General features: G+C 38.0%; 4 protein-coding genes across 7 annotated transcripts; all 4 read left to right on the forward strand.

Moving 5' to 3' along the window:
• On the forward strand, positions 3,648–9,148 carry LOC105157316 (protein STICHEL-like 2). Of its 3 annotated transcripts, none has more exons than XM_011073707.2 (8): positions 3,648–4,125; positions 4,934–6,643; positions 6,728–6,947; positions 7,137–7,319; positions 7,428–7,643; positions 7,895–8,432; positions 8,573–8,633; positions 8,726–9,148. In XM_011073707.2, the coding sequence occupies exons 2-8, from the start codon at positions 5,018–5,020 to the stop codon at positions 8,801–8,803; spliced, it is 2,922 nt and encodes a 973-aa protein (XP_011072009.1). In that variant the 5' UTR covers positions 3,648–4,125; positions 4,934–5,017; the 3' UTR covers positions 8,804–9,148. The 3 variants fall into 3 exon arrangements, with proteins under 3 accessions (XP_011072009.1, XP_011072010.1, XP_020547957.1); XM_011073708.2 differs by having other exon boundaries at positions 3,648–3,975; XM_020692298.1 differs by lacking the exon at positions 3,648–4,125 and adding an exon at positions 4,366–4,498.
• On the forward strand, positions 11,621–12,745 carry LOC105157488. The gene has a single exon (XM_011073893.1). The coding sequence runs from the start codon at positions 11,621–11,623 to the stop codon at positions 12,743–12,745; it is 1,125 nt and encodes a 374-aa protein (XP_011072195.1).
• On the forward strand, positions 14,308–15,384 carry LOC105157489. The gene has a single exon (XM_011073894.1). It carries the CDS (start codon positions 14,308–14,310, stop codon positions 15,382–15,384), a length of 1,077 nt encoding a protein of 358 aa, XP_011072196.1.
• Positions 22,640–27,637, forward strand: LOC105157317. Of its 2 annotated transcripts, none has more exons than XM_011073709.2 (4): positions 22,640–22,882; positions 22,977–23,300; positions 25,303–25,397; positions 25,492–27,637. In XM_011073709.2, exons 2-4 carry the CDS (start codon positions 23,021–23,023, stop codon positions 27,268–27,270), a joined length of 2,154 nt encoding a protein of 717 aa, XP_011072011.1. In that variant the 5' UTR covers positions 22,640–22,882; positions 22,977–23,020; the 3' UTR covers positions 27,271–27,637. The 2 variants fall into 2 exon arrangements, with proteins under 2 accessions (XP_011072011.1, XP_011072012.1); XM_011073710.2 differs by having other exon boundaries at positions 22,998–23,300.

The following is a 27,667-nucleotide window of genomic DNA, read 5'->3' on the forward strand; positions in this document are numbered from 1 at the left end:
CGTCGTTCCGTCACAGGATATTTTGTTGTGCTCGAAAAATCGTGAAAGACAAAAAACTAGTGCATTGTTTCGAGATCATCAGCAGAGGCTGAGTATCAAGCCATGGCTTCAACTGCAAGTGAACTTGTATGGCTAAAATAATTGTTAATGTATCTCTTAGTAGACCATGAGGGGCCGATGGAATTGTTTTGTGACCACCATGCTACTAATTCACATTGCGACCAATGCGGTCTTTTATGAGAGAATCAAACACATAACACATTAAAATAGATTGTCATTGTATTCGCTAGCTAGTGCAAGAGAAAAAATATTTCTACAATTCATATACATTCACAATTGCAACCCGCAGACATTTCACCAAGGCACTAGCTAGACCACAATTTTATTTCCTGACAAGTTGGTCGTAAACAATGTATATGTGCCAACTTGAGGGGGAGTGTTGATATGGAATATTCTGCGATTAGTTGATTGATATCTTATATATTAGCATTGATTGATTTGTAGGTGTGTAATTAACAATGCCCAGAAAAAAAAAAATATTTGTTTAACCTATAATAAATTAATAGAAAATAAATATAAATTTTTATTCAATTATTTTTTGCTAATATCAGTTAATTTTCAGAATTTTAACTAACGTTTGATCTACTTATCGAATGAAAACAAATATCAAAATATTAGATGTATTTTTTAAATCATATAAAATTTACATGTAATTATACTAATTTTTTTTTTTAAAAAAAAAAAACAAAACAGTGTAATTACTGTGTAATTTATATGTGACCCAAAAATGTGAAGCAGTGTTTGTAGAAAAGTTAGAAAATCTTGGAAATAACTGCAAATGAACAAAATGCATAAAAACTCAAGAAATGCAGATGAGATGTTTAAGTTGAAGCCCAGTTTCAAAAGAAAGATTGTTGAAGGCCCAATTGGAGTAAATGTTGGGCTTTTTGTTTTAAAAGTGATACATTTACGGGACTAATAATGATGGGACCTTAATATTTTGATTAAATTATAATCGACTCTCTAAAATTTATCATAATTATAAATATTCTTTCATTATTTATAAAATTATAAATAGTCTCCTAAAATTTATAGTCGTCTAACAAATGCTCCATCATAACAGCCTATTATAGTGTGGTATTTGTTATACGATCGTTAATTTCAAATGATTTTTTTTTTATAATTTTTCTAACAACGATAGTGTTTGTAATTACAACAAACCTCATAAGAGCACGTTGTAATTACGCTAATATTTTTTAGCAATTTAGTATCTGTGTCTGCACAATTAATGTGTGTACGTATAGAATATAATTATAACAAATAAAAATAATATCACTTATTGAATTAATTGATGATGTAAATTATTTTTGAATAAAATGTAAATTAAAATTATCTATAGCTAATCATAATTGTATAAAGAAAAACAAAAATAAATATATATTTTTTTGGAAAATATAAGGTATGTAATAGAGTGCTTGAAAATGTGGATTTTAATAAGAGGGGACAACTTTTCTATTCAACTCATCTTACTTTTTATTTAGGGCAAAATGCATCTTACCATTATATGTTATATTTAAATAGCAATTTATTCCACTTATATTAAAATATAAGAGCCCGTTTGGTTGTGTTTTCAATGAGATCTTTTTCATTTTTTACTATTTGGGTATTTGGGATTTTATTTGATCAAGCCATTTTCATTGAAAATGCATTCCTATTTTAATTTTCAATTTCTTGAAATTATAGGTCACATAGGTTTGTCATACTTTTCTTATCTTGTCAGCATGTTTTTTCTTATTTCAAATCAATTAAACTTGTTTCAAATGGCAAGATACACTTTGATTATTTTATAATTTCACATATTCAATCAATGTTGTCATCTGTCACATAAAAAATACATATACCTATATTCAACATTCTCACACCTATATACCTATACAGTAAAACGTCTATAAATTAATAATCTTAGGGCCATGAAATTTTATTAATTTAGAGAGATGTTAATTTATCGATAAATTAATATTTTATTAATTAAAAGAGAGACTTTTTAAATTCAGCAAATTTAGTACATATGTACTGAAAATAAATGAATTCATATATGTTCCATTGATTATATTCATGCAACAATCATTTTTTTGTAACTAATTAAATATATTCATGTATAATATCAATTCATTTTATACAATTAACTATTATATACATAGACGCATGTATCAATTCATTGGAATTACTTAAACATACATGTTTACATTAATTCGTTGCACTTAAATAACTATTATAGCCAATTAAATATATTCATGTTATGATGAATGAAACATATACTATATAAATCTCAATATGAAAATAAAATAATTCATAACACCCAACTATGTCTTCTCATCTAAAAGGCATCGCAAAATCATCCATGAATGATCCAATGTGTAAAGCATTACGGACTTCATAATTGAGCAAATTACCATAATATTTATAATTATAATATTTATGAATTATTAATTTAGAGTTTTAATGGGACCTAATATTTATAAAGGAATTTTTCGAAAAATTATTATCTTATTATCTTATCGAATTTGATGATTTTTTACAAAGGCTCAAGTCGGAACCGGAAGATTTTATTATTTTAGAGAGTTTATTAATTTATAGAGGTTTTACTGTATTTAATAAAGTAATTCCAAGGATTCTTTAATTTGTTAGTACATAACTGTTTTTAAATGAAAAATAGAACATTTCATCAAACATTTGTTTGAACTAACATCTACAAATTTAGAAATCAACATTTTCAATTTTTAACTTCTAATATTTTAAAAGTAAATATTTTATTTTTATTAGAAACGGAGCAAAAATATGAGAAAAAATCATATTTTTTTAATAGAAAATTAAATAAATGAGCTCCTACATTTATCTATATTTATAATAAAATAAAAAGAAAAGGCGTTCCACACTTACAAATGCGGTTAATAATATCGTTGCACCAACTTGTTTGTGAAGTAAAAAGTGCCCTTCATGATAAAATAACTAATTCAACTTTTCAAAATTTACATTAATTGATAAATTATTTTTTTCTTTCTTTCTTTTATCAATATAATGTATTAATCTATATAATTTTTTTTCTTATTTATAATATATTTTAAAACATAAAAAATTTATTATATGCACATAAGAACGACGTGCCGTAACAGCTAGTCAATATAAAATGAAAGACCTTCTACCTTCATTCATACGGCAATTAATGACACCGGCCCACCATTTTCTGGTGAAGCCGAAATTGTTCTTCAATTGATAAGATAATTAACTTATTCAATTTTTCAAATTTTACATGATAAATTATTATTATTTTTTTAAATGTAATATATTAGTTTATATATTTTAAAAATTTTAAAAACATAAAATTATTTATTTTATAGATAAAAAATAACGTGCTGCACAGCTAATTTAATATAGTAATTACTGTTCGGAACCCAAAAGAATCAAACACCATTGGACACGGCGAGCGTGTCTGCACGCGCCACCACAGAGAGTATTAATCTCTTTTCCCAACCAAAACTACCAGCAACTGTCAGAAATTAAATTCCCATACTACCCCTCAAGACCACATAGGTGTACTAGTTGTCAAGACTTAGGCCCATGACTATATACGAAAAAAAATCCAAAGTCCCTGCAACAAAACTCTGCAAAAGCGCAGAAGAAAGAGAAACAAACATCACACACATGACAAGAGAATATCTGCAGAAAAAGAAAAAAGAAAACTTATCTGAAAATAAAATCCCTATTTGGAATAATCCTCTCACTTCATTTTCAATTTGAATCAAAGTAAATAAACTGAGCTGTTTGAATTCAATGAGATGGCATGCATTTCACCCTTTGCCCCATTAATGACATTTACTGCGTCGCCACTCATTACCACCTCCAAGAACGTGACTTGACCTCTGTTCTTGAGGCCGAGGGCTGTGTGTATAGTGCGTGTATAGTGTGTGTATAGAGGTAAAGTACGATTTTTTTCAGGAGACAAAACAATCTTTTCTTTGTGGGTCTACCGAAATTCTCGTACCCATTTGAAAATTTTTGCTTCTTGTGGATCTCAAGGGGATGGAGACGACGTTTGTGTAGCTGCTTCTTCAATCCACTGGTTTTGTGCGTTGTTTTTTTGCTTCCATTGTTTTCAAAGTTGTCGTTTTTCCACCTTGTTTCTTACAATGTAGGGAGTAGTATAATATGGTACTAGAGTATGGATTTTAATGAAGAAATATTAGTCTACTATTTGTTTATTATTGTGTGAGTTTTCGAATTTCAAGAATCTTTTCTTTTTTTCCTTTTCTTTTGACTGAGAGGGGGTTGTTTAATGTATGCTAACATTTGTTTATGTTTGAGTTTTTATCTCTTTGTGCGTGTTTGTAGTATTTGGTGAGTGATGGCGTACCGTTTTGTGTGTTTGTGTGTGTTCTGGTGAAAATGGTGACTTCTGGTGTTTTCAACTTTTTGTAGTGTTGTTCTCTGAGAAAAAAAGGTGATACGTTGTGCTGTACCTCTTGTACGTGCCTTTCATGTTTGCTTTTGATTTTTCCCCTTTTTGGTGAGTTTCAGGTGCTCCTAAAGAAATCCCAGAAAGTAGTACATTGCCATTGTGATGCTACTGGGTGACTAATAAAGGCTTTTTGAAAACTGAATGAGCACAGTTTTGGTTTGCCATGAAAATCCCATTTTCTGGAGGAATATAATTTTTGAAGTTTCACTTGTTTTTCTTTCTACTTTCCTACAGTTTTACAGCCAACTTCTTCAGTAGTCTGGATATGCATGCTCAAAATTCCAATCTTGAAAGATTTGAAGATTATATTTTCCATACTTTTTCTTTATTTCTCTTGGGAATCTTGTTTTTGGGTGGAAAGAATGAGGTTCAAATTACACAATGTCCTTCTGAATGCCTAGTTTTGGTGTTTTCCAGGTTGATATTGCAGTTCACCTTGATGGTTCCTAGCTATCAAATGTTCTTAAGTCTGTGATAGTTTTCATTTTGTTACTCAAAGAAATGGATGGCCGGCGGCATTCTGTTGATGTTCCTATATCAAGAACACTGGTAGCACTCAGGAGAGTGAGGTCTCTTAGGGATCCATCTACCAACTCTATGAGCAAATTTTCTGCCTTGGTTGACAATGTGAACTGGGAAACAAATTCCATCAATGGGATCACTTTAGGATTTGAAAATAGTTTCCGCAGAGGCACAACTGATAACAATGTCCCAGGATGTAGAAGGGAGGAGGAGCAACATGTGAGTGACCACGAATTATATTATGGTTCAAGACATTGTAATCCAAGGTTGGTTTCTCCTGAAACAATTGGGGGCACGGTTGGAAACGCAGGTTCTACACCTCAAAGGTCATTTCATGTTGGAGGCTCGGGTTCACATCCCGTTAACCTGGACATGGGGTGTAATGAGAAAACATTGAGTGAGCGACATTGCAAAGATTATGATGATAAAGGATTGGAATTCACCCGTGTGACAGCTTCGGGTGACTGCATCGAGGGTTCAGGTTCCTGCAACGAACCAGATGAGATACCAAAGCTAGCTGAAAAGAGGCGTCGTGGTGGGTCAAAATGCAAAATCTGGCATCGGAAGCTTGAAGGATTGTCTAGAGTAACAGCTGGTGATGTTTCGAGCCGTGCATCAAGTCCATGCTTGTCTATTCCTGAAGCTACAAAGGAACGTTCAAGTCAGGGAATGTCATTGTATAGAAATGAAGACGTTAGTTTGATGGAGTCTTGTCATCAAGGATGCGGAATAGGTAGCTGCTGGTCAAGAACTGCCAAATTTAGAGAACCAAGTATTCTTGCTGATGTTGAGGAACAGCCTCTTTTGTTAGAGAATGCTGGCCAAGTACTGGCAACTAGGGAGAGCATGGACTGGAAGCACAATCGTGAAGGAGTTAGTCCATACATGGGAAGTCCTAGAAATCTCTGCCAAAAGTTTATGCCAAAATCATTCGGCGAATTAGTTGGGCAGAATACAGTAGCAACCTCTCTGTTGAGTGCAATCTCTAGTAGGCAGATAAGTTCCTTATATCTCTTCCATGGGCCCCGTGGAACTGGAAAAACATCTGCTTCAAGAATATTTGCTGCTGCGTTAAATTGTCTTTCTCCTGAGATTACAGGACAGTGTGGCTTGTGCCAAGAATGTATTTCGTTCTTCTCTGGAAAGAGTAGGGATGTTAAAGAAGTGGACTCAGTGAGAATCAATAGAATTCAAAGGTGTGGATCGTTTATTAAGAATGCAGGGGCTTCTCCAGTTTCCTCTCGATTTAAGGTTTATGTTTTTGAGGAGTGCCACCTGTTGCACCGAGAAACATGGGCAATTATATTGAACGGCCTTGAGGGGCTTCCTCAACATGTTGTCTTCATAATGGTCACTCCTTACCTTGATAAGCTTCCCCATAGTGCTGTATCAAAGTCTCAAAGATATCTTTTCCAAAAGGTCAAAGAAGCTGATATCAGCAGCAGGTTGCGGAAAATATGTGTTCAAGAAGGTCTTGACTTTGATGAGGATGCTTTAAACTTCATAGCAAATAAATCGAATGGTTCACTTCGGGATGCAGATATGATGCTTGATCAGCTGAGTCTGCTTGGAAAGAAGATAACTGTGCCATTGGTTTATGAAGTAGTAAGTTTTAAATAATTCTTCTGATTCATTTTAACTTGCAAAACCATTCTGATCCCAAGTCTCACTTGATGTTAATTGTTGCAGAACGGAGTTGTTTCTGATGATGAATTGCTTGATTTACTATATCTTGCGTTGTCTTCCGACGCTTCAAATACAGTAAAAAGGGCCAGAGAGCTAATGAGATCAAGAATAGATCCTTTGCAGCTGATAGCACAATTGGCAAATCTCATAATGGACATTCTTGCTGGGAAATGTCCAGACGGTGTTTCTGAGGTCAGAAGGAAGCTTTTCGGAACAGATAATTGTATGTTCCAAATAACTGTCCTTGGTTTATATAAGTGCTTGCAACTTAACGCCTTTGCTTTCTGGTTCTTTGCAATTTTTGGTGATAGGATGATTCATTCCAACTGGTGCTTAAATTGATAACATGTGAAGTTTTCCAAGCATTCTTTTCAGTGGCTTGCTTCACAAATATTTTTTATCATGCCTGCAGCTGAAGCTGACATGCAGCAACTAAGTCACGCGCTGAAAGTACTCTCAGATACTGAGAAACAGTTGAGAATGTCAAAGAATCAGACAACATGGCTCACCGTAGCTCTTCTCCAGCTAAGCTCTCCAGGATCTTTGCGTGATGTGAGTGATGCGAGGTTGAGCATGAAAACATTACACCCACAAGGTTAGAACAACCCTGGAAACTCTTTTAGTCGTAATTTTTAGGACATAACTGCTGGTCGGTTGTACAAAATTCTTTATTGTACTACCTCAGGCAAGTTCTACTTTGCAGATGGTGACTTTCACAGCAGATCATCAACCGGCGAGAGTTTGAAGCTCCCTATCGCATTTGCTTGTGAGGATGTTGGATCTCGGAAAATAGGAACACAGGATGATAAGGAAATCTTGGAGTTGATCTGGATGAGAGCTATTGGAATGTGCACATCAAGTTCTCTCAAGAAATTCCTTCTAAAACGGGGAAAGTTGGTGTCTATTCATCTCTCCCAAGGTAACCTAACTGTGGTCGAACTTGATTCCACTTGCATATCTAGCATCCCACTTCGGTAAAACTTGAAAATGGTTTACAAAGTAAAGGCGATCTAAGTTTGAAGGACGTGTCTGTAACACCATTTGCTTTAGCAAAAATAAAATTCACTGTTAGAATAGCTTAGATGTGTAATTGAAGTTTGATCGTCTTCATTATGCATACACGTTGCATCTATGGTTCTGGAATGTGACGGATTCTTGCTCTATATGCAGGTATAGCAGTGGCTGAATTGGAGTTTGATCATCCTGACTATGTATCTAAAGCAGAAAAGTCGTGGAAAATGATTGCTGGTGCACTTCAACATATGCTCGGTCATAACGTGGAACTAAGAATAAACCTTGCATGTAATGCGTCAAACAAAGACGTGAAGTTCAAGAAACCGTATTTCAGTCTTTTCAGTTGCTCACGCAGAGTGCATCTGAGGTCACAGTTTTCTGCAGAAAGTACAAGCAATGCTTCAGAAACCTCTGACTCAACTCCAACAGCAGTCATAACAAGGGACAAATATGTTGAAACGTGTTCCTCTGATTGGACGTCTCAAGTCTCACATACATGTTGCCGTGGAAAGGAGCTTTTCAGGACCATAAGAAGCAACAATGGAAATGCTTTAAGCATTGGAGTGAGTACACGCAATGACTTCTTGCAAGATAGCACCGCAAGAGGGGATCAGTCAGGAGCTTATCCATTGACCAAGCAAATTGACAAAGGTTGTCCAAATTCAGTCTCCTTCAAGCCCGAAAGTAAACCGGGGTATGTTTTAAGAATCTTGAATACAAAACTTACATCCTTAATGAGAATCTTGATTACTTGAACGTACTATGTTTAGAAATGACAATCATCATCTATTTATGCTTGAAACGACTGTTCTCTGCATTGTTCTCTGTTGTTAGGAGTCGAAAGGAGCACTCAAAATTTCATTGTTGGAGAACTGCCATGTTTCCTTTCCGCAAGGTAATACGGAACTTCTCCGCATAGTTTTGATGAGGGAACTCCAACATTGATGATTAATACTTGAGTGAAACCAAAATCCAATGAATCTGCAGGCATGGCAACTGAGGCATCATCAGCCCCGGAGCGAGTGCTTGGTCGAATACGCCCTACATTGTGCTGCTGCAAACTAGCTCATCAGCCGACGTTGTGGACGAAACTGACTATTCCAACAATTGTCAAGATACATTTTCGTTCGCCCGTACACAAACAACGGGGTAATCATCTGTTTTTGTAGCAAGAAACTGCTGTTTCTCATTACCAGTAAATGAAGTTCATCTATAGAAAGTGTTGAGATTTCCTGAAACTCTGGTCTCTGAATTCATGTTTGTCTGCTTTGTCTCCTTCATTTCTTTCTCAATGAATGCTATAAGAAAATTCACTCTACACCTCTCCGGTAACTGCGTAAGACATTAAATTCAGTTGAGGGCAAATTATAGGTCATGAAGGAACAAGTATGGATTGGATTTTCTATTCTATATCTTATTGTAATTTTATTCTATTTAACATATTCGATGTCGTTGTACCCTCGATAATATAAAAAAGAATTATGATGTGAGATACAGAGAATTTCTTTTGTAAAAACAACAATCATGGCCCGAGAATTAAAAAGAAAAAAAGTATGTTAAGAGAAAAACACGTGAGGTAAGAGAAAAAAAAAATATTATAATCATCAACTTAATAAAAATTAAAAAAATTGTAAAGAAAAGAAATATGAAGAAGTTTTATGTGTGAGAAACAATGGAGTTGGTGAGAGAAAAAAATTATAATTGTGAAATTATTAAAAAAAATAAAATTACTATTCTGACCCAATTTTTTTTTTATAAGAAAGAGATGAATCAAAAGAATAAATTTGAGTATTCAAAAGTTGGTACAATAAAAGGGTTTTCTTTTATATTAGTATAGGGTTAATTACATCTAGACCCTTTTAAAAATATAAAATTATACTTTTTTCTAAAAAAATTTAAAATTATACTTACACCCCCTCTAAAAATTTTTATTTACACTTGGCTCCTTTTTTGTAAAGATTTGATAAAAAGATATTGTCGTTACAAAAAAAAAAAAAATATACATAAATTTTTAATTTCATCTCTCATTTAGCATTTTCATATAATAATTTTGTATTTATAAAGAAAAATGTAATAATATCAACATCACTCTACATATATATATATTACATTTATCCCCTTATAAATATAAAATACATCATTCTCTTAAATAAAGGGCAAAATTAAAAATTTATGTAACTTTTGTTGTTGACTTTAATATTTTATGTCAAAACACTAACGGAAATTGCTCATGTGTAAATAGAGAATTTTTAGACGGGGTGTAAATATAATTTTGATTTTTCTTTTTGCAGAAAAATATAATCTCATATTTTCAGAAAGAGATTTAAGTGTGATTAACCCTAACTATATGACGTATTATTTATAATGAGCCCTTAAAAAATTAAATTTAATAATCTCTTTTGATCATCATTGATATTTTTCACTCATTTCACCTTATCAAGACAATTCTTTTTTTTACTTTAAAATTAGTCTTGAAGTTATTTGTACGTTTTATGGTCTATCTCAAAAAATTAATTACACAATTCTGTATTTACAAAAGAATTAGTTTGGCAGTGATATGCATGAAACCATCTACATATATTTTAAAATAATCTTCTGTGTATAACATAACACACGTCATATAATGAGTACCAATTAAATCTAATCTAAGTTAGAAATTCATACGGTTACTTTCTTTTATCGGGGACAGAAGACGAAAGGACATAAAAGGGCAAAACAGGCTTTTCATAATAAAAAAGGACCAAAGGAAGCATATATTTTTAGCCTACCCAGCAAATTACCAAGTTGCCCATAACCACAACACCATAAACACGTGTTGATAATTAATTCGAGGACAAAATTATAATTTCAATATTAGCCTTCATAAATACGCTTGTATAGTGATGGGGGAAGCCCAAATTTGACAAAAATACCCTTAATGAGGGGCATTTCAGTAATCTGACCATGCTTGACCCGTGCCCTGCTGAAATGGGTCGGATAGAACCCGCCCAAAAAAATGAGGACCCGACACGATGATAACCGTCCAATTGGATATGCAAGCACCCAGATGATGACGTGTGGCCCAACCCACCGTACACACATGGAACTATAAATACCCCTACTCGTCATTTTCAGAGGTAACTGTTGTCTATTTACTTGCGACCTACTATCTGAATTCGCACATTTTTACCTTGATTAACCTAACTTGAGCACTGGAGGGTCATAGTCGGGGACCCACCCGACGAGCTTCACGTTCGTGCTTCAATTCTCAGGGCCAAAACACTGGATCTGGTGAGGATATGTGGCCGAATACGATCAACAACCGCGGTCGCTTATTTCGAGCTCGATCAGTTGGCGCCGTCTATGGGAACCTGAGGATCGCCAGTTTGGAGATGGAAGGATCTTCGAGGAGGAATGTGTACACCAGGGAGAAAGTGGCGGAACAAGGAAGTCCTATGATACAAATAACAAAAGGAGAGTTACAAAGGATGATGGAGGAAGCTGAAAGGAATGCGATCGTCGCATACGAAAGGCGAACTGCGATTCCGATGGTAAATGAAGCAGTGAGGAGGCAACTGTTTCGTGAAAAGGTCGAAAGAACGATAGAGGTGGCGAGCCGAAGGGATCAAGAGCAGACACGAGGACTTGCAACCTCAGAGGCGGGATCTAGCAATAGAGGAAAGATTAAGGCACGAGAGCCAGCTATATCGAAAGCCGAGGTCGATAATGTGAGCAAATACGACTTCTAGAAAAGCAGATCGAGGAACTCAAGACGCGTGGGGAGATAGTTGCACATAACCGAAGTTCTCCATTCAACAACAAAATACTCACCCAGGTGGTCGAGCTTGGTTTCAGGATGCCGAATCTTAGAAATATGATGGGACGAAGGACCCGTTGGAGCACATGGCAGCATTCGAGTTGGTGATGAACTTATATGGACAGTCTGGTCCAATTATGGCTAAATTATTCGTAACCACTCTTGCAGGTAAAGCGCAGGAATGGTTCACTAGCCTCCCAAGTGGAAGCATAGAAACTTACGAGCAATTGACGCAAAAATTCAGCTTTCATTTTGCGAGCAAGAGGAAGCAAAAAAGGTCAGCTACTCATTTATTTACCATCCGTCAAGGAGAGAGCGAGCCGCTTAAGAAATTTATGGGTACATTTAACAATGAAACGCTGGAGGTCCAAGACCTGAGAATAGACATGATGGTAAGCATATTGATTCATGGATTAAAGAAAGGACCATTAGCGTCGGCGTTAGCGCGCAACCCGCCCACAGATGTAGAGCAGTTGATGGCTATGGCACAAAAATACATAGATGAAGAGGAAATGAATGCGATGAAAGACGGGGAATGGAGAACCAGACTCCAAGATCGAGGTTTTTCAAGAACGAGGGAGCGCAAAGAGGGCGGTAGTAGTAAACCAGATAAAGGGAAGGAACCACTTTATAAGCCGAAGTTCCACAATTACACTCCGCTGGGAATGACTCGATCTAAAGCATTAATGTTGGTGGAGAACGCGGATGTGTTAAAGTGGCCTCGTCATACCAGTTATACACCTTCTAAAAAATTCTCTAACAAGTATTGCAGGTTTTATTGGGAGAAAGGTCACGACACGGAAGATTGTTTCCAATTGAAGGATGAAATCGAAAGGCTGGTCAGGCAGGGATACTTCAGGGATTATGTTACAAATGAAAGCAAGGCCAAGCATAATGAGCAAAGGAGCCGGTCAAGGAGTAGGGATCGCTATCCAAATAACCCGCGAACAGATGCGCTCGCTAACAGGGATAATGCCCCTGTGAAAGGAGTAATAAATACGATAGCCGGGGGACCAAGTGCAAGGGATTCCAAAAGGAAGAGAAAGCAATGCGAGAGAGCAAGTTACTCGGGTCGAGGTCGCGAGTTTGTCCTGAATGTGTGCGAGGAGGAAGAGATATCATTCAACAGCAAGGATAGGCCCCATGAGGTGGATCAGCAGAATGACCCTATGGTCATAAAAAATGGATGTCGCAAATTTCACAGTACATAAGGTGTTAGTAGATAATGGAAGCTCAGCGGATATAATATTTTTAGATATCGTGAGGAAAATGGGGTTAGACAATGTTGAGTTAGAGCCTGTGAGGACGCCATTGGTGGGTTTTGGAGGCGGCGAGGTCGCATCTTTAGGGACCCTAAACCTGCCGGTTTCCTTAGGAGTCGAGCCAAGGCGCCAGACAGTGATGGTAAAATTCCTAGTGGTGGATACACCATTTGCCTACAATGTGATACTAAGAAGGCCAGGTTTGAACCTCTTCAGGTCTGTCGTATCAACTTACCACATGAAAATGAAGTTCCCAACAAAGAATGGTGTGGGCGAGGTCGTGTGCGATCGTCAGGAGGCCAAAAGGTGCTACAATCTGTCTGTGATAGGCACCAAGGGGAAGAAACAAAAAGGCGAGGGAAATCCGGAACCGCGACCATATGAGGCAGAGCGCATGAAACCAAGCGAGGAATACAAGGCGGTCGAGCTCGTGATCGGGGACCAAATGAAAACCATCAAGATAGGAGTCCATATAGGAGGGCTAGAAACAACAATGATCGAATTCTTAAGGGAGAACATGGATATGTTCGCTTGGAGTTCATCTGATTTCAAAGGTATCAACCTTGAGCTGATCGTACACAGGCTCAACGTCGATCTAGCTGCGCGACGCGTCCGACAGAAGAAAAGGTCGTTTGGAGTAGTGAAGAACCAGATCATTGAGCAGGAGGTCAACAAGTTGTTGAAGGCCGGATATGTATCAAAGATTCAATACACCGAGTGGCTTTCGGACGTGGTTGTAGTCCCAAAAGCTTCTGGGAAATGGCGCATGTGCACGGACTTCACGGATTTAAACAAGGCATGTCTAAGGGATCCTTACCCCCTACCTCGAATAGACACCCTAGTGGACTCCACAGCCGGGTTTGAAATGTTCTCGATGATGGATGCCTATCAAGGGTACCATCAAATTTTTATGGCAAAAGAAGATCGCGATAAAACTTCTTTCATAACGGAAGGTGGAATCTACTGTTACAATGTGATGCCATTCAGATTGAAGAACGCTGGGGCTACCTACCAACGGTTAGTAAACAAGATGTTCAACCAATTGATAGGGAAGTCAATGGAAGTGTATGTTAATGATATGCTCGTAAAGAGCAAGAAAGCAAATAGCTACCTCGAGCACCTGAAGCAAGCCTTTGACATAATGAGGTCTTTCGGGATGAAGTTGAATCCAGACAAATACACCTTTGGGGTAGGAGGAGGAAAATTTTTGGGATACATGGTCAGCAAGCGTGGGATCGAAGCCAACCCGGAGAAGATTGAGGCTATCCAGAAGTTGCGATCCCCGACCACAATCAAAGAAGTCCAAAAACTAACAAGTAAGATTCGCATCCCAGAATCGGTTTATTTCGCGGTCTGCTGATAGAAGTTTACCATTTTTCAAAGTGTTGAGAAAAAGAAAGGATTTCCAATCGGATGATGAATGTGAAAAAACTTTACAAGATCTAAAATATTATTTGGTAAAACCCCGGTTGTTGGCTAACCCAAGGGAAGGAGAGGAACTGCTTTTATATATGGCAGTGTCGGAGAATACGGTGAGTTCAGTCCTGGTTCGAGAGGAAGGACGAAGCCAGAATCCTATATACTATGTTAGCAAGATGCTGCAAGGAGCGGAGAAACGATACTTCGAGATGGAGAGATTGGCACTTGCGTTGGTCGTTACCGCAAGGAAACTTCGACCTTACTTTCAGTCCCACAAGATCGTTGTGCTTACAAATCATCCATTGAAGCACGTCATGACACGTCCCGAGGGTTCTGGAAGGTTAGTGAAATGGGCAATAGAGTTGGGGAAATATGACATAGACTACCGAGCCAGGGTCGCACAAAAAGCACAAGTAGTGGCAGATTTCATGGTCGAATTAATGGGGGATCCAGCCGAGGAATCTAAGGGAAAGTGGATGCTGCATGTAGATGGGTCTTCAAACGCTAGTAACAGAGGAGCAGGAATTTGGATTCAAGGTCCTGAAAGAATCGAGATCGAAGTTGTAGCGAAGCTATTCTTTTCAGTCACCAACAACGAAGCAGAATATGAGGCCATGATCTTAGGACTGGAGCTAGCGCATGAGACAGGAGCCAAGGACTTAGAGGTATTCACAGATTTCCAATTGGTCGCTATGCAAGTAGAGGGAACTTATGAAACGCGAGAAAGGACGATGGTCTCTTACAAAGAGATCGTGCAAGGGTGGATGGGCAGGTTCTATAGCTGCACGATCCAGCAAATCCCCCGCAATGAAAATGATGAGGCAGATGCATTATCGAAGTTTGGAGCAACCATGTCTGGGATTAGAGATCGCAAAATCACAGCGTTGGTGCGAGAGAGAGCTGCGATCGGAAAGAGCGTGTACGTGAACTTAGTCGAGGAGTCCAAATCTTGGAAGGACGAGATCGTGGGATATTTGCAGGATGGTACCTTGCCTTCCGACCCTGTTCGAGCAAAGAGAATCAAATTTTATGCGATTTGTTTCACCATTATTTCAGGACAGCTATACAAGAGAACTGTGGATGGACCATTGCTGAAGTGCTTGAATCCTGAGCGAGCAGAATATGTATTGAGGGAAATACAGGCAGCTGCGGCAATTATTCTGGAGTAAGGTTCCTGGTGCAAAAGGTCATGAAGCAAGGGTATTTTTGGCCTTTTATGGTGAAACACGCAAAGGAGTTTGTTAAGAAGTGCGACAGTTGCCAAAGGTATGCGTCACTGATAGATCGACCAGCTTCTCCCTTAGAGCCGATTAAGATAGTTTGTCCATTCAATCAATGGGGGATAGATATAGTGGGGCTATTTCCCCCTGCCCAGGGTCAGAAGAAATTTATCATTGTAGCAGTCGAATATTTCTCTAAATGGGTGAAGGCAGAAGCAGTCGCAAAGATTTCTAAGAAGGAGATGATCAACTTTATATGGAAAAACATCATTTGTAGGTTTGGGGTCCCTAGGGTGTTGATCTCCGATAATGGAACTCAGTTCCAAGGAAAACGGATCGTGGAATGGTGCAAGGAGCTGAAGATCGCGCAACACTTCACTACTGTAGCTCACCCTCAGGCAAATGGACAAACAGAGATGACCAATTGAACCATACTCCAATACTTGAAGAGGCGAATTGAAGTAAAGGGATCGTGGACCGAAGAGTTTCCAGGAGTCCTATGGGCCTATTGAATGACCACAAGAACCGCGACATGTGAGTCCCCTTTCTGCTTAGTCTATGGAACTGAAGCCATTATTCCTGCAGAAATTGGCAAGGAATCGCAGAGGATCTTAGCATACGATCCAGAAACAAATCTCCATGAGAGGGAGTTCGACCTTATGGTCATTGAAGAGAAGAGGAACGCAACCTACGCCAGAATACTACATCACAAAGGGATGATCATGAAGAACCACGACCAATGGCTAAAACCACGTCAGCTGCAGGTAGGAGACTTGGTACTAAAGAAGGTCGAAGCATCGAAGCATGTGGAAAAGCTCGATCCTGCTTGGGATGGTCCGTACAAAGTGGTGGAGATAAAAAAGAAAGGAACTTACAAATTACAAGACATGCAAGGGAAGGATCTTCCGCGATCGTGGAACATACAGACTTGAAGAAGTATTATGCGTGAAGCAATTTTGGGTGTCTATGAAAGGCCATCAACTCTTGTCTTGAGCCTGTGAAAGGCCATCAACTCTTGTCTTAAGCCTGGAAAAGGCTAGCTTATTTGTAAATTAACTTAGATAGGATCTCCTCAAATTTTTGTATATTATGGTCCCTGGAAAAGGCCAACTCGTTAAGATGTGCAATCTGAAAAAGATGCACTATATATTATGGTGCCTGAAAAAGGCCAACTCTTTTAAATGTGCGATCTGAAAAAGATGCATTGTATATTATTGTGCTTGAAAAAAGCCAACTCTTTTATATGTGCGATCTGAAAAGACGTACTCTATATTATGGTGCCTGAAAAAGGCCAACTCTTTAAGATGTGCGTTTTGAAAAAGACGCATTAAATATTATGGTGCCTAAAAAAGGCTAACTCTTTTAAACGTGCGATCTAAAAAAGATGCACTACATATTAAGGTGCCTGAAAAAGGCCAATTCTTTCAAATGTGCGATCTGAAAAAGATGCACTGCATATTAAGGTGCCTATAAAAGGCTAATTCTCTTAAATGTGCGATCTGAAAAAGATGCATTGCATATTAAGGTGCCTGAAAAAGGCCAATTCTTTTAAATGTGCAGTTTGAAAAAGATGCACTGCATATTAAGGTGCCTGAAATAGGCCAACTCTTTTAAATGTGCGATCGGAAAAAGATGCACTACATATTAAGGTACCTGAAAAAAGCCAATTCTTTTAAATGTGCGATCTAAAAAAGATGCACTGCATATTAAGGTGCCAGAAAAAGGACCAACTGTTTCAAACGTGCGATCTGAGAGTGATGAACTATGCATTAAGGGCCTGAGAAAGAATATGCGATCTAAAAGACTATACACATCGAAAGAGATGCATGGTATTGCGAGAAAAAAATGCCTTGCATTAAAAGACGGATAAGAAAATCCACGAGTATCGGGTGCGGTTAGAAATTACAAAAAGATTCCTTCTAAGGATTACATTGGCTGTAGCTCATATGAAAAAACAATCCTAAAGTGATCTAAAAAGAATTGATCTGCACAAAAGGGATTCTGTTAGAAGAGTTTGAGATCGTCACATCACCAAGTCATTAAGCAGAATATCGAACTTGCTTCCTTCATCTGAGAGAGCAGGGGCATCCTTGTAAGGTTGGAGGTTCTTATCCAGAGCAGGGTCCAAGCAGTCTTGATCGAAGCCTTCAGAGAAGGCACCAAGGGTGTTTGATTGGGCTTTGCAAGTGTTGAAGCCGTCGTTGAAGAAGTTTGCAGCTTCATTTCTACTGTCGTTTGGAAAGTGGTAGATTTGAGAAAATCACGAGCAGCGTGCAGTCGCGCTTCAGCAAGCAGCCTCTTGTGCTCTTCAATATGAATTCGATCAAACTTACCCTCTTCAATGCCGTCAAGGCGTCCAGCCTCGTAGCTTTCTCCCGATCCTTCCTCACGACCAGCGAGCACACCCTCCCTACGACCGTCAGAAAAGGCTTTGCCCCTAACCCTTTCCATTTCTGCCTGAAGCTCGGATATCTGGCTCTTGAGGCCCTCATTTTCTGTGACCAAGGTTACCTCTTTAGACTCCTTCTCAACAAACTCTTTTCGGAGGTCCTCTAGCTTTCTGTTAGCGATCAAGTGATTTTTCCGGTGGCTAGTGCATTTCAAAGCCATGTTGTGAGAGAGGGTCGCAGCCTGCAATAGAAATCACATCAGATATGTGTGAGGAATGCATTACACGTGTAAGTCAGAAATACATACCTGCATTAAAGCGTGGGCCAAATGTTCCTCAATGCGAGTGTGGGACAGTGTCAGCACGGATGCCTGATCGCGAGGGAGGATGATATTCTTGTATATCTCCCAAGAGGCTTGACCAGCGTCCCCCATACAGTACAGAACTCTTGCCCGAAATGTTCCACTTGGGGACGTAGCGCTCCCCCTCCAGCTTTTCCGTCTTATGATGATTGCATTTCAGCTCTTTGCGAGCATCTTTCCACCAATCGGTCACCTCCTTAAGAAGGTGATAATTGAGGCGTTCATCAGCAGCCGCCACAGTTAGCACACCGATATCCCGGGCTTCATCCCCACTCTTAGTTTTGGCAGATTTAGAAGTTTTAGAGCTCCCACTGCTGCTCTTATGCCTTCTATGCTTTTTATGCCTTTTGTGCTTGCCAGTAGGAAGATCCTCAGGTCGAGATTGCTTCTTTACATTGGTATCTTCAGGTCGCTTAATTTCTGGTCGCTCTACATCTTCTGCTGAAGGATCTTGACCTATGTCAACTGGCACTTCAGGGGTCTCCTCGCTATCTATCGGAATGAGAGCAGTTGTCTCAACATCTCGAGCATGAGAGGGGGTCGCTGTTAGTTCTGCAGAAGGGGTAACCGGTTTTGCACCAGCAGTGTTATTCAAGGATTGAAGATGTGCTGTGATCTGAGAATTCATGACGATCTCAACTGTAGCAGAAAGAAAAATAAAAAATAGGAACGTTTATAAGCAAATGGATTAAAGTAAGTATGAGAACGTCAACTAAGGACTCGTCTACTTGGAGGGGCGTTGGAGTAAGGCGAGCGAGCCATAGAACCTTTTCGGTCAGGAGCATTTTCGGATAAACCAATAAGCTGTGAGGCTATTTATTTGGTCGCCTTCCAGCCCCCTCCTTCAGTCCTAGGATGGGGTTTGTGTTTATTCCAACTGCAACGAAAATGCCACCCATGACCAGAGGGAGGTTGAACAAAAATGAACTTCTAACGCCAGGGGCCAACATTGGACTTCAGAGGTTCTAAGTATCTACACTCCTTTTTAGCAGATAGATAGAAGAAGCCTCTATCTGCCGACCTCTTTGAGGTCGTGAAGGTATACAACGACCAGAAGTTGTCAAAACTGGACTCAAAGCGAAGAGCCTTCATTATTATGATAAAGAAGATTATCTAACTAAAGGAATTGGGAGACAATTGCATGGGGCAAAGCCTCAAACGCTGAAGGATAGCTGCGACTGGAAGGGCTATGGGTAACCTCAATCCAACAGCGAAATGCGAGATGGAAAAAGCGCAAAATCCTAAGGGAGGGCGATGCATGCGTTCCAAGGATTTGGGGATCCTAATTTCAAATTCTAAAGGAATGAAAAAGCGTTCGCGTATTTTCTTGATAGGAGTTTTAACTTGACTCACTATGGCAGTCCAAGGTTTTCTTTCTAGCAGAGCTTCAAATTTTTCAAGAATAGTGGGCTTATCAGGATTACCTACAGGTAGAGCTAGCGGAAGCTTAGATTTAGATATCTTCCTAGTAGGTGGACTATTGGGGGTGAAAATGAGCGTGCAACGCCAGATCCAAGCAAGGTCGCTGACGACCCAGATCCCGAACTCTAAAACTAGAGTTAGAACTTAAGCTTGAGGAAGACATCGTACCTTGAGAAGAGGAGCGACCTTGGGAGACGAGTGGGTTGAGATCGTAGGCGTGGAGTGCGAGCAGACAGGGAAAAAAATTTGAATGCAATGCATATATATAGGAACACCCATGGAAAAATGCGATCGGACAGAAATGACAGGATTCCGACAAGTGGCATGGAGACAGACCTTCGTCAGACGATCAACGGTCGCAACGGATCAACTTCTTCAAAAGGCAATAAATTTCACTTTTAAAGAAGTGGGGGAGTAATGATGAGGAAGCCTAAATTTGACAAAAATACCCTTAATGAGGGGCATTTCAATAATCTGACCATGCTTGACCTGCACCTCGCTGAAATGGGTCGGATAGAACCTGTCCAGAAAAATGAGGGCCCGACACGATGATAACCGTTCGATTAGATACGCAAGCACCCAGATGATGACATGTGGCCCAAGCCACCATACACATTTGAAACTATAAATACCCCGACGCGTCATTTTCAGAGGTAACTGTTGTCTATTTACTTGCGACCTACTATCTGAGTTCGCACATTTTTACCTCGATTAACCTACCTTGAGCGTCGGAGGGTCGTAGTCGAGGATCTACTCGTCGAGCTTCACGTTCGTGTTTCTATTCTCAAGGCCCAAACACTGGATCTGGTGAGGATACGTGGCCGACGCGGTCGCTCATTTAGTATAAATAATAGGGTGAATTGCATAAACTCCTCCTGTGTTTTAATTTTTTAGCTAAAAATCTCTTATGTTAATTTTATAGGCAAAAAAACTTATGTATATTTTAAAACAATGCATACTCTCCCCTTTTGTTAATTAAGGCTAACGTCGTTATATTTTTCAAAAAATTGACCGTTATGCCCTTATGATGAGCCATGATCTTCACTATATAAGAATGAATGGTCCAAATTTTAAATTATTTTAAATATATATTTTATATTTTATATACATATGCTTATATATATGTATAGATTTATATATATATATATATATTTACATGTATATATATAGTTATACATAATATATATATAAATTATAAGACGGTGACGACAACAACCGCCTCTATGGGCAGCGACTCCGTGGGGACAGCGATTACGGAAGGCGGCGGCGTTGGCGGAAAGATATTTTTTGTTTTTCTATTTTATATAAATTTTGAAAACAAATCTGAATTTAAAAATTTTATTTTTTTGAAAAATAAGTACAAATTATTTAATTTTTCAAAATTTAAAAATAATAAAAAAACTATTACATTTTTATTTTTAATATATGGTAATTATAATTAAATATTATTTATAAATAATATAACTTAAAATAATTTATATACTTTTTTAGTGTTTGATATTTATTTGATTTAAATTAAATAATAATTTAATTTTAATTTTGTTATTAATATATTTGTTATGATTGATTTTTATTTATATTCATGTAAACATTTAAACTTGAAAAGTTAATTTTAATATATTAATTTTTGTATTGTGATTTGTTAATTTAAAATTTAATTAAAAATTATATATATTTTAAGAATTTTAATATTTAGCTAACATATTTTATAAATAAATAAAATTTAATAAATATATCAAAATTAAATAATAATTAAAATTAATCAATAATATATAAATTATTAACGAATTGAGCTAATTATTAGACGACTTTTAAAATCAAACTGATATTGATAATTTTTCAAACAACAAAAAGATATTTAAAATTATGCAAAAATCTGACAGGAGCTCATCGTAATTTAAAAATTGACAATTATCCACCTAAATTAACAAATGTAAATAATTAAAAAAAATATCTTTTATTTACAATAAAGTAAAATATAATTAGTGAGTTAAATAGTTTGAATTTTAGTTTTTTTACGAACTCAAAGTCAACTAAAAAATGAGTACAATAAATATACAAAAAAAATTTATGAAAAGATTTTATTAATTCTGTGATGAAAATTAAGTTATTAACTATTTATTTTTTTAGATAAAAATAAATATTTAATATTTTTTTAACATATATATTTTTTTAAAAATATTTAATTTTTGGTTAAGCTTATATATATATATATACTTGTCAATTGTTTTTTAAAAAGCATATATGAGTTGTTGGTTATATTATATTTATTGTGTATTTACTATATGTATATATTAATTTATACTCCACTATTTAATGTAAATTCTTCACTTATTAAAAAAAATACTAAAATAGTTATGATTTAATGTGCAAAATACTAAAATATATTGTAAATAATAAAATTGTTCAAGACATGAGCGGTATTTTTATCGAACCAAGGAGGTAAGTGTTATATTTATCTGTTTAGGGGAATAAATGTTATATGACGAATAATTTAGGGGGCAAAGTGTATTAAAAATAAACCCATATATTTTGGACACTCCATTTCTAATTATAAAAAATAAATAAAAGATTTTGGTGTGTTTTATCCATAAAAGTCCAAAATTGGCACCTCCCCCATTATAATTTGTTCCCTAATTACCTCATTAAATCAAACTTTTCTTTCCGCCTAAGATTCCTCAAAATCGCATTAATTTCAAATAGAGCAACTTTGCCTTTTATCCTTAATCCTCCTTCTAATCTCAATTACCTCTCATTAATTACAGTTCTTAATTCCAGGGGTATTTACGTAATTCACTCTCTCTACATCCCGAAACCCTAACCGCACCCCATCGCCCACCGCACTGATGCAGCCTCGGGAAGAGAAGCAATTTCAAAGGAAATTGTAGAGCAGCGCAGGGAATGGTACCGGAGTGGAGCAGTGGAGAAATCCGCTTAAAGCGCCAAAGCCACGTGGACGCTGTTGTTTAGGTGATGACGTGTACATGTAACCGTAGCCTCCCTATTTATTCGCTTCGTTCTCATCCATTTCCTCTTTGTCTCTCGCTAACTACAGTTTCTCTCAGAAGGAAAGAAAGCGCATAAACACACACTCGCACACACTGCTTCGGCACACACAGTGGTTCAATCGGACTGCACGCACTCGAAGACGCACTCGGGCGTGGTTGTGCGTGTTTGCGAAGATCGGAGTCTCGATTGCTTCTCCAGTTACTATCTCCTCGCTTGGCTCGAGATCCGAGCCAAGACCAGAGGAATTTTGCTGGACTTGCCAGAGGTAAAAAGCATGAAATCCGGCAACTTATGTAGTGAATGTGTATAGCTTCCGATATGGAATCTGAAATGAATCGGTGTTGTTTTTTGTATGTCAGTATTGTTATTTTCGTGGATAGGGTTTTGTTGAGAAGAGGTGAAAATGGCTAGCAGCGAGGGGTTTCTGACGGAGGAGCAGAGGGAGATGCTGAAAATAGCTTCTCAGAATGCGGAGGTGATGTCATCATTGTCGCTATCGTCGTCTCCGAAATCTCCTGGCCCGAGGTCTCCCCGACCGAAGTCTCCCGGTCAGAATTCTTCTGTGCTGTCCGAGCACCACCATGTCAAGGCCCCGGGTGGAGGACATTCTGCTATGGTTGGGGGCGTGGCGGTCAGGCATGTGCGGCGGTCGCACTCTGGGAAACTTATCAGAGTTAAGAAGGGTAATTTTCCGATAAAAGTTATTAGTCAATATCTTATATTTTTCAGCTGTTAAGGTATTTGAGCCATTCTGTACAGTAGTTTAGTTGCTGTTGGACGTTCTGGTGTGAAAGGTGATACCTTTTTCTAGATGTTTCCGATGGAGGTTATATTCTTTGATTTAGTTGTTGGGATTAACTCGGTATAGACTAAGATTGCCTTATGTAAATTGGTGGTGAACACTTAAAGTTTGTGGTGAGAAGAGATATACAAGAATGTGTTTACATGTTTTACTTCTTCTTAATCAATGTTAAAGATGAAACAGTGTTAACATCTTTGATAAAGGATTCGTATTTTGCAACTTCTCCCTTTTACTTTGAGGCAGACTGAATGTTGGACCGGTAACAGTCAAGTCTAAAACACAATCTGGATTCCTCAACCAGTCAAAGAAGCCCTTGTAACGTGTTGTCTCCCTTGTTTATATCCAAGGATCGGATTTTGGTGGTGGCAATCATTCAACTGCCATTTTGCCTTATGTGGCATCTAAAAAGGGAGCAATTCTGTAATTGTCACCGAAATGCTATGTCTGATACTAGATTGTGAGCAGCTAAAGGTAAATGCTAGAAGTGTGACTTTCTTCTGAAACATTTGATTTCCGTGTGAAATGAACATGACTCTTTCCTTCATGAGGAAATCTGGTATTAGATGACAAGGTACCTTTTACTGATGCCTTATTTTTAAGGATAGCAATACACATTTACTTTCCTCAATTTTCCACCAGATATTTGAGGAACTAGATATTGCTTTTCAATTTCATGTCACTCTGCCGAAGCATCTATTATGGCCATCTCCTGTTAAGCTTTTGCGTTTATTAGAAAAGTATTGCCTTCAGAGAGTGGACAAGCTTGTTTCCAAATATATGTGAATTGGGGAGCTGAAAATGAACCAGAATAGAATGGTTATGCATGTTGTCATACATGTGACTTTTGCCGTTGTTCAAAGTGCTAGTGCCATCAGAATTTCCATCTGGATAGATAATGAATTTTTTTTACATGTGTTGTAGAAAGCTTTGCAATGCCTACCAAATCTCTTTGATATGTGGCCAAAAAAACATATAACATGGAAGGAGTTTATTATGTTGGCATCCTTTCACTGTTGGTATGCTTTTATCCCCCTTCACTTTGTGCTTTTTGGCATGCAATGAATTATAAAAAATCTACAGTATGAGTCAGCTTCATGCTTAAGAACAATTTAGTATAATTAGTTGGGATAAATTTTAGTAAAATCAAGGGAGTGAGAAGTATGACCACAATGACTATATCTGGACCTCCTGGTACGTGCTGCCATCTTTTAGTGTTCTCACAATTATGAGTATGGAAGCTTTAATCCTTGTTTTATTTCCATTTTTTTGGAAGTTTGTATATCCTCTAGAGTGTTGATGTGTACATGTGCTTAGGTCGATGCTTGATTATAAATATGTGACGAATGCAAGCACATTCTTGGACCAGGACATATGCTGCAAAAGATGATTGGGCAACTATGAAAAATTACTTACTCTTATTATGGTTGTGCAGATTACAATTTGGCAAAAATCTGGCTGGTTGAGACAGATCGCATGCGTAATATGTTACAGTTGGGTCAAAATTCTCTCTTGAAAAATAAAATTAAAAAATTGCCTATAACTTAATTTGCATGTTATATTTATCCCAGATGTTTGATAACACTGACAAGTTTTATGTTTGTCTCTCAAAAGCAAAGCTCTAGTTGCTTTGTATACATGGTCCTGGAATCAATTCAATTTGTTGTATTTCATGCTTTCCCACATGATGTCATGGAGCCAGGCTCCAAATCTACTTTATGTTTATGTTTGTTGCTTTCTTGATTATTGGGTTAGTAACAGGTATTTTTCATTTTGGTTCAATGTCTCCTTCTGGCTAGAAATTATTATTCTTTTTTTCCCCTTAAAACCTCTTAGGCAGTTCTCCATGTCTCACATGTGATTGGTTATCCTGATGTTGATGATAGATGGTGCTGGCGGCAAAGGAACCTGGGGAAAATTACTCGACACAGATGGTGAATCTTTCATTGATCGAAATGATCCCAACTACGACAGTGGCGAGGTAATTATGTATTAAGTATCTTTATATCGTCTGGTATTTGAATAGTCCTTTCTGCATATCATTTAATAATTCCCTTCACTCTGCCTTGGAACAGGAGCCTTATGAGCTTGTTGGATCAACTGTTTCTGATCCTTTGGATGAATATAAGAAAGCTGTGGTATCTCTTGTAGAGGAATACTTTACCACTGGTGATGTGGAAGTGGCTGCCTCTGATCTTAGAGAACTAGGATCAAGTGAGTATCATCCATACTTCATTAAGCGTCTTGTTTCAATGGCCATGGACAGACATGATAAAGAGAAGGAGATGGCTTCAGTCTTGCTCTCAGCCTTGTATGCTGATGTTATAATGGCAGCCCAGATTAGTCAGGGTTTTTTCATGCTACTTGAGTCTGCGGATGACCTGGCTGTGGACATTTTGGATGCTGTTGACGTGCTTGCTTTATTCATTGCTCGAGCAGTGGTAGATGACATTCTACCCCCAGCTTTCATCACCAGGGCCAGCAAAATGCTCCCAGAATCATCTAAGGGTTTTCAGGTATTGCAAACTGCTGAGAAAAGCTACCTCTCAGCACCTCATCATGCAGAGCTTGTCGAGAGACGATGGGGTGGTAGCACCCATCTCAGTGTTGATGAGGTGAAGAAGAAGATTGCTGACCTTTTAAGAGAATATGTCGAAAGTGGAGATACTTCCGAAGCCTGTAGATGTATTAGACAATTAGGTGTGTCATTTTTCCATCATGAAGTTGTGAAAAGAGCTTTGGTTCTAGCAATGGAGATTCGAACTGCAGAACCTCTCATCCTGAGGCTGCTAAAGGAAGCCGCGGATGAGGGTCTAATAAGTTCAAGTCAAATGGTGAAAGGTTTTACTCGATTAGCTGAGAGCCTTGATGATCTTGCCCTTGATATTCCCTCTGCCAAAAAAATGTTCCAATCCGTTGTTCCCAAGGCAATATCTGAAGGATGGCTTGATGCATCTTTTGTAAAATCTTCAGGCAAGGAAGGGGGGAAATCAGAGGAGAAAGATGAGAAGTTGATGCTCTACAAGAAAGAAGTTGTTACCATAATTCATGAATACTTCCTCTCAGATGATATCCCTGAACTGATTCGGAGTCTGGTAGATCTAGGGATGCCTGAATATAACTCGATTTTTCTAAAGAAGCTCATCACTCTAGCCATGGACCGGAAAAACAGAGAGAAAGAAATGGCATCTGTTTTGCTCTCTGCTCTGCACATAGAGATATTCTCAACAGAAGACATAGTCAATGGTTTTGTTATGTTGTTGGAATCTGCAGAAGACACTGCACTTGACATTTTAGACGCATCAAATGAACTTGCATTTTTCCTCGCAAGGGCTGTTATAGACGATGTCCTTGCTCCTCTGAATTTGGATGAAATTGCCAGTATGCTGCCACCAAAAAGCAGTGGTAGTGAAACGGTATGTATGGCCAGAACACTTACAGCAGCACGTCATGCTGGGGAGCGGATCCTCAGGTGCTGGGGTGGTGGCACCGGCTGGGCTGTTGAGGATGCAAAGGACAAGGTTCAGAAACTTCTCGAGGAATATGAAAGCGGTGGAGTTGTTAGTGAAGCTTGCCAATGCATTCGCGATTTGGCCATGCCATTTTTCAATCATGAGGTGGTGAAGAAAGCATTAGTTATGGCCATGGAGAAGAAAAATGACAGGATGCTGGAATTGTTGCAAGAATGCTTCAGTGAGGGGTTGATCACCATCAATCAGATGACCAAAGGTTTCAACAGGATCAAAGACGGGCTCGACGATCTGGCTCTTGATATCCCAAACGCAAAGGATAAGTTTAAGTTCTATGTTGAGCATGCTAGAGAGCACGGTTGGCTCCTGCCGTCATTTGCTTAGTTTATGGTGGTTACAATACACCTTATTGCTCTCTGCTGTTGTTGCGTTGTTTCTTTTTTCTGTCCGGCACATCAGAAGTGGATAGATCGGTGATGATCTCAATCCCTTCTGTTATGTCCTCTCTTTCATTTCCTGCATCAGCCTATGAAGGTTCTGAATGTACAAAATTAGGTCTGTGGTTTGTTTCAAGATTAGCTATAGACATGTGCTTTTGAATGTTTAATTGTTTTAATTTTGAGGTTAGAATACGAGAGGGGAGTTATGTCTCATTCAAATGTTCAACTTGCAAACCTCTGTTGTGCTAGTAGTATACTACAGTAGTATGTCTTAATATTTTGAATAAATAGCACCGACATTTCTCTATTAATTAATATATAACTTTTTTGACATTCTATAA

The sequence above is a fragment of the Sesamum indicum genome, linkage group LG3 (assembly GCF_000512975.1).
Source record: "Sesamum indicum cultivar Zhongzhi No. 13 linkage group LG3, S_indicum_v1.0, whole genome shotgun sequence".
Lineage (NCBI taxonomy): Eukaryota > Viridiplantae > Streptophyta > Magnoliopsida > Lamiales > Pedaliaceae > Sesamum > Sesamum indicum.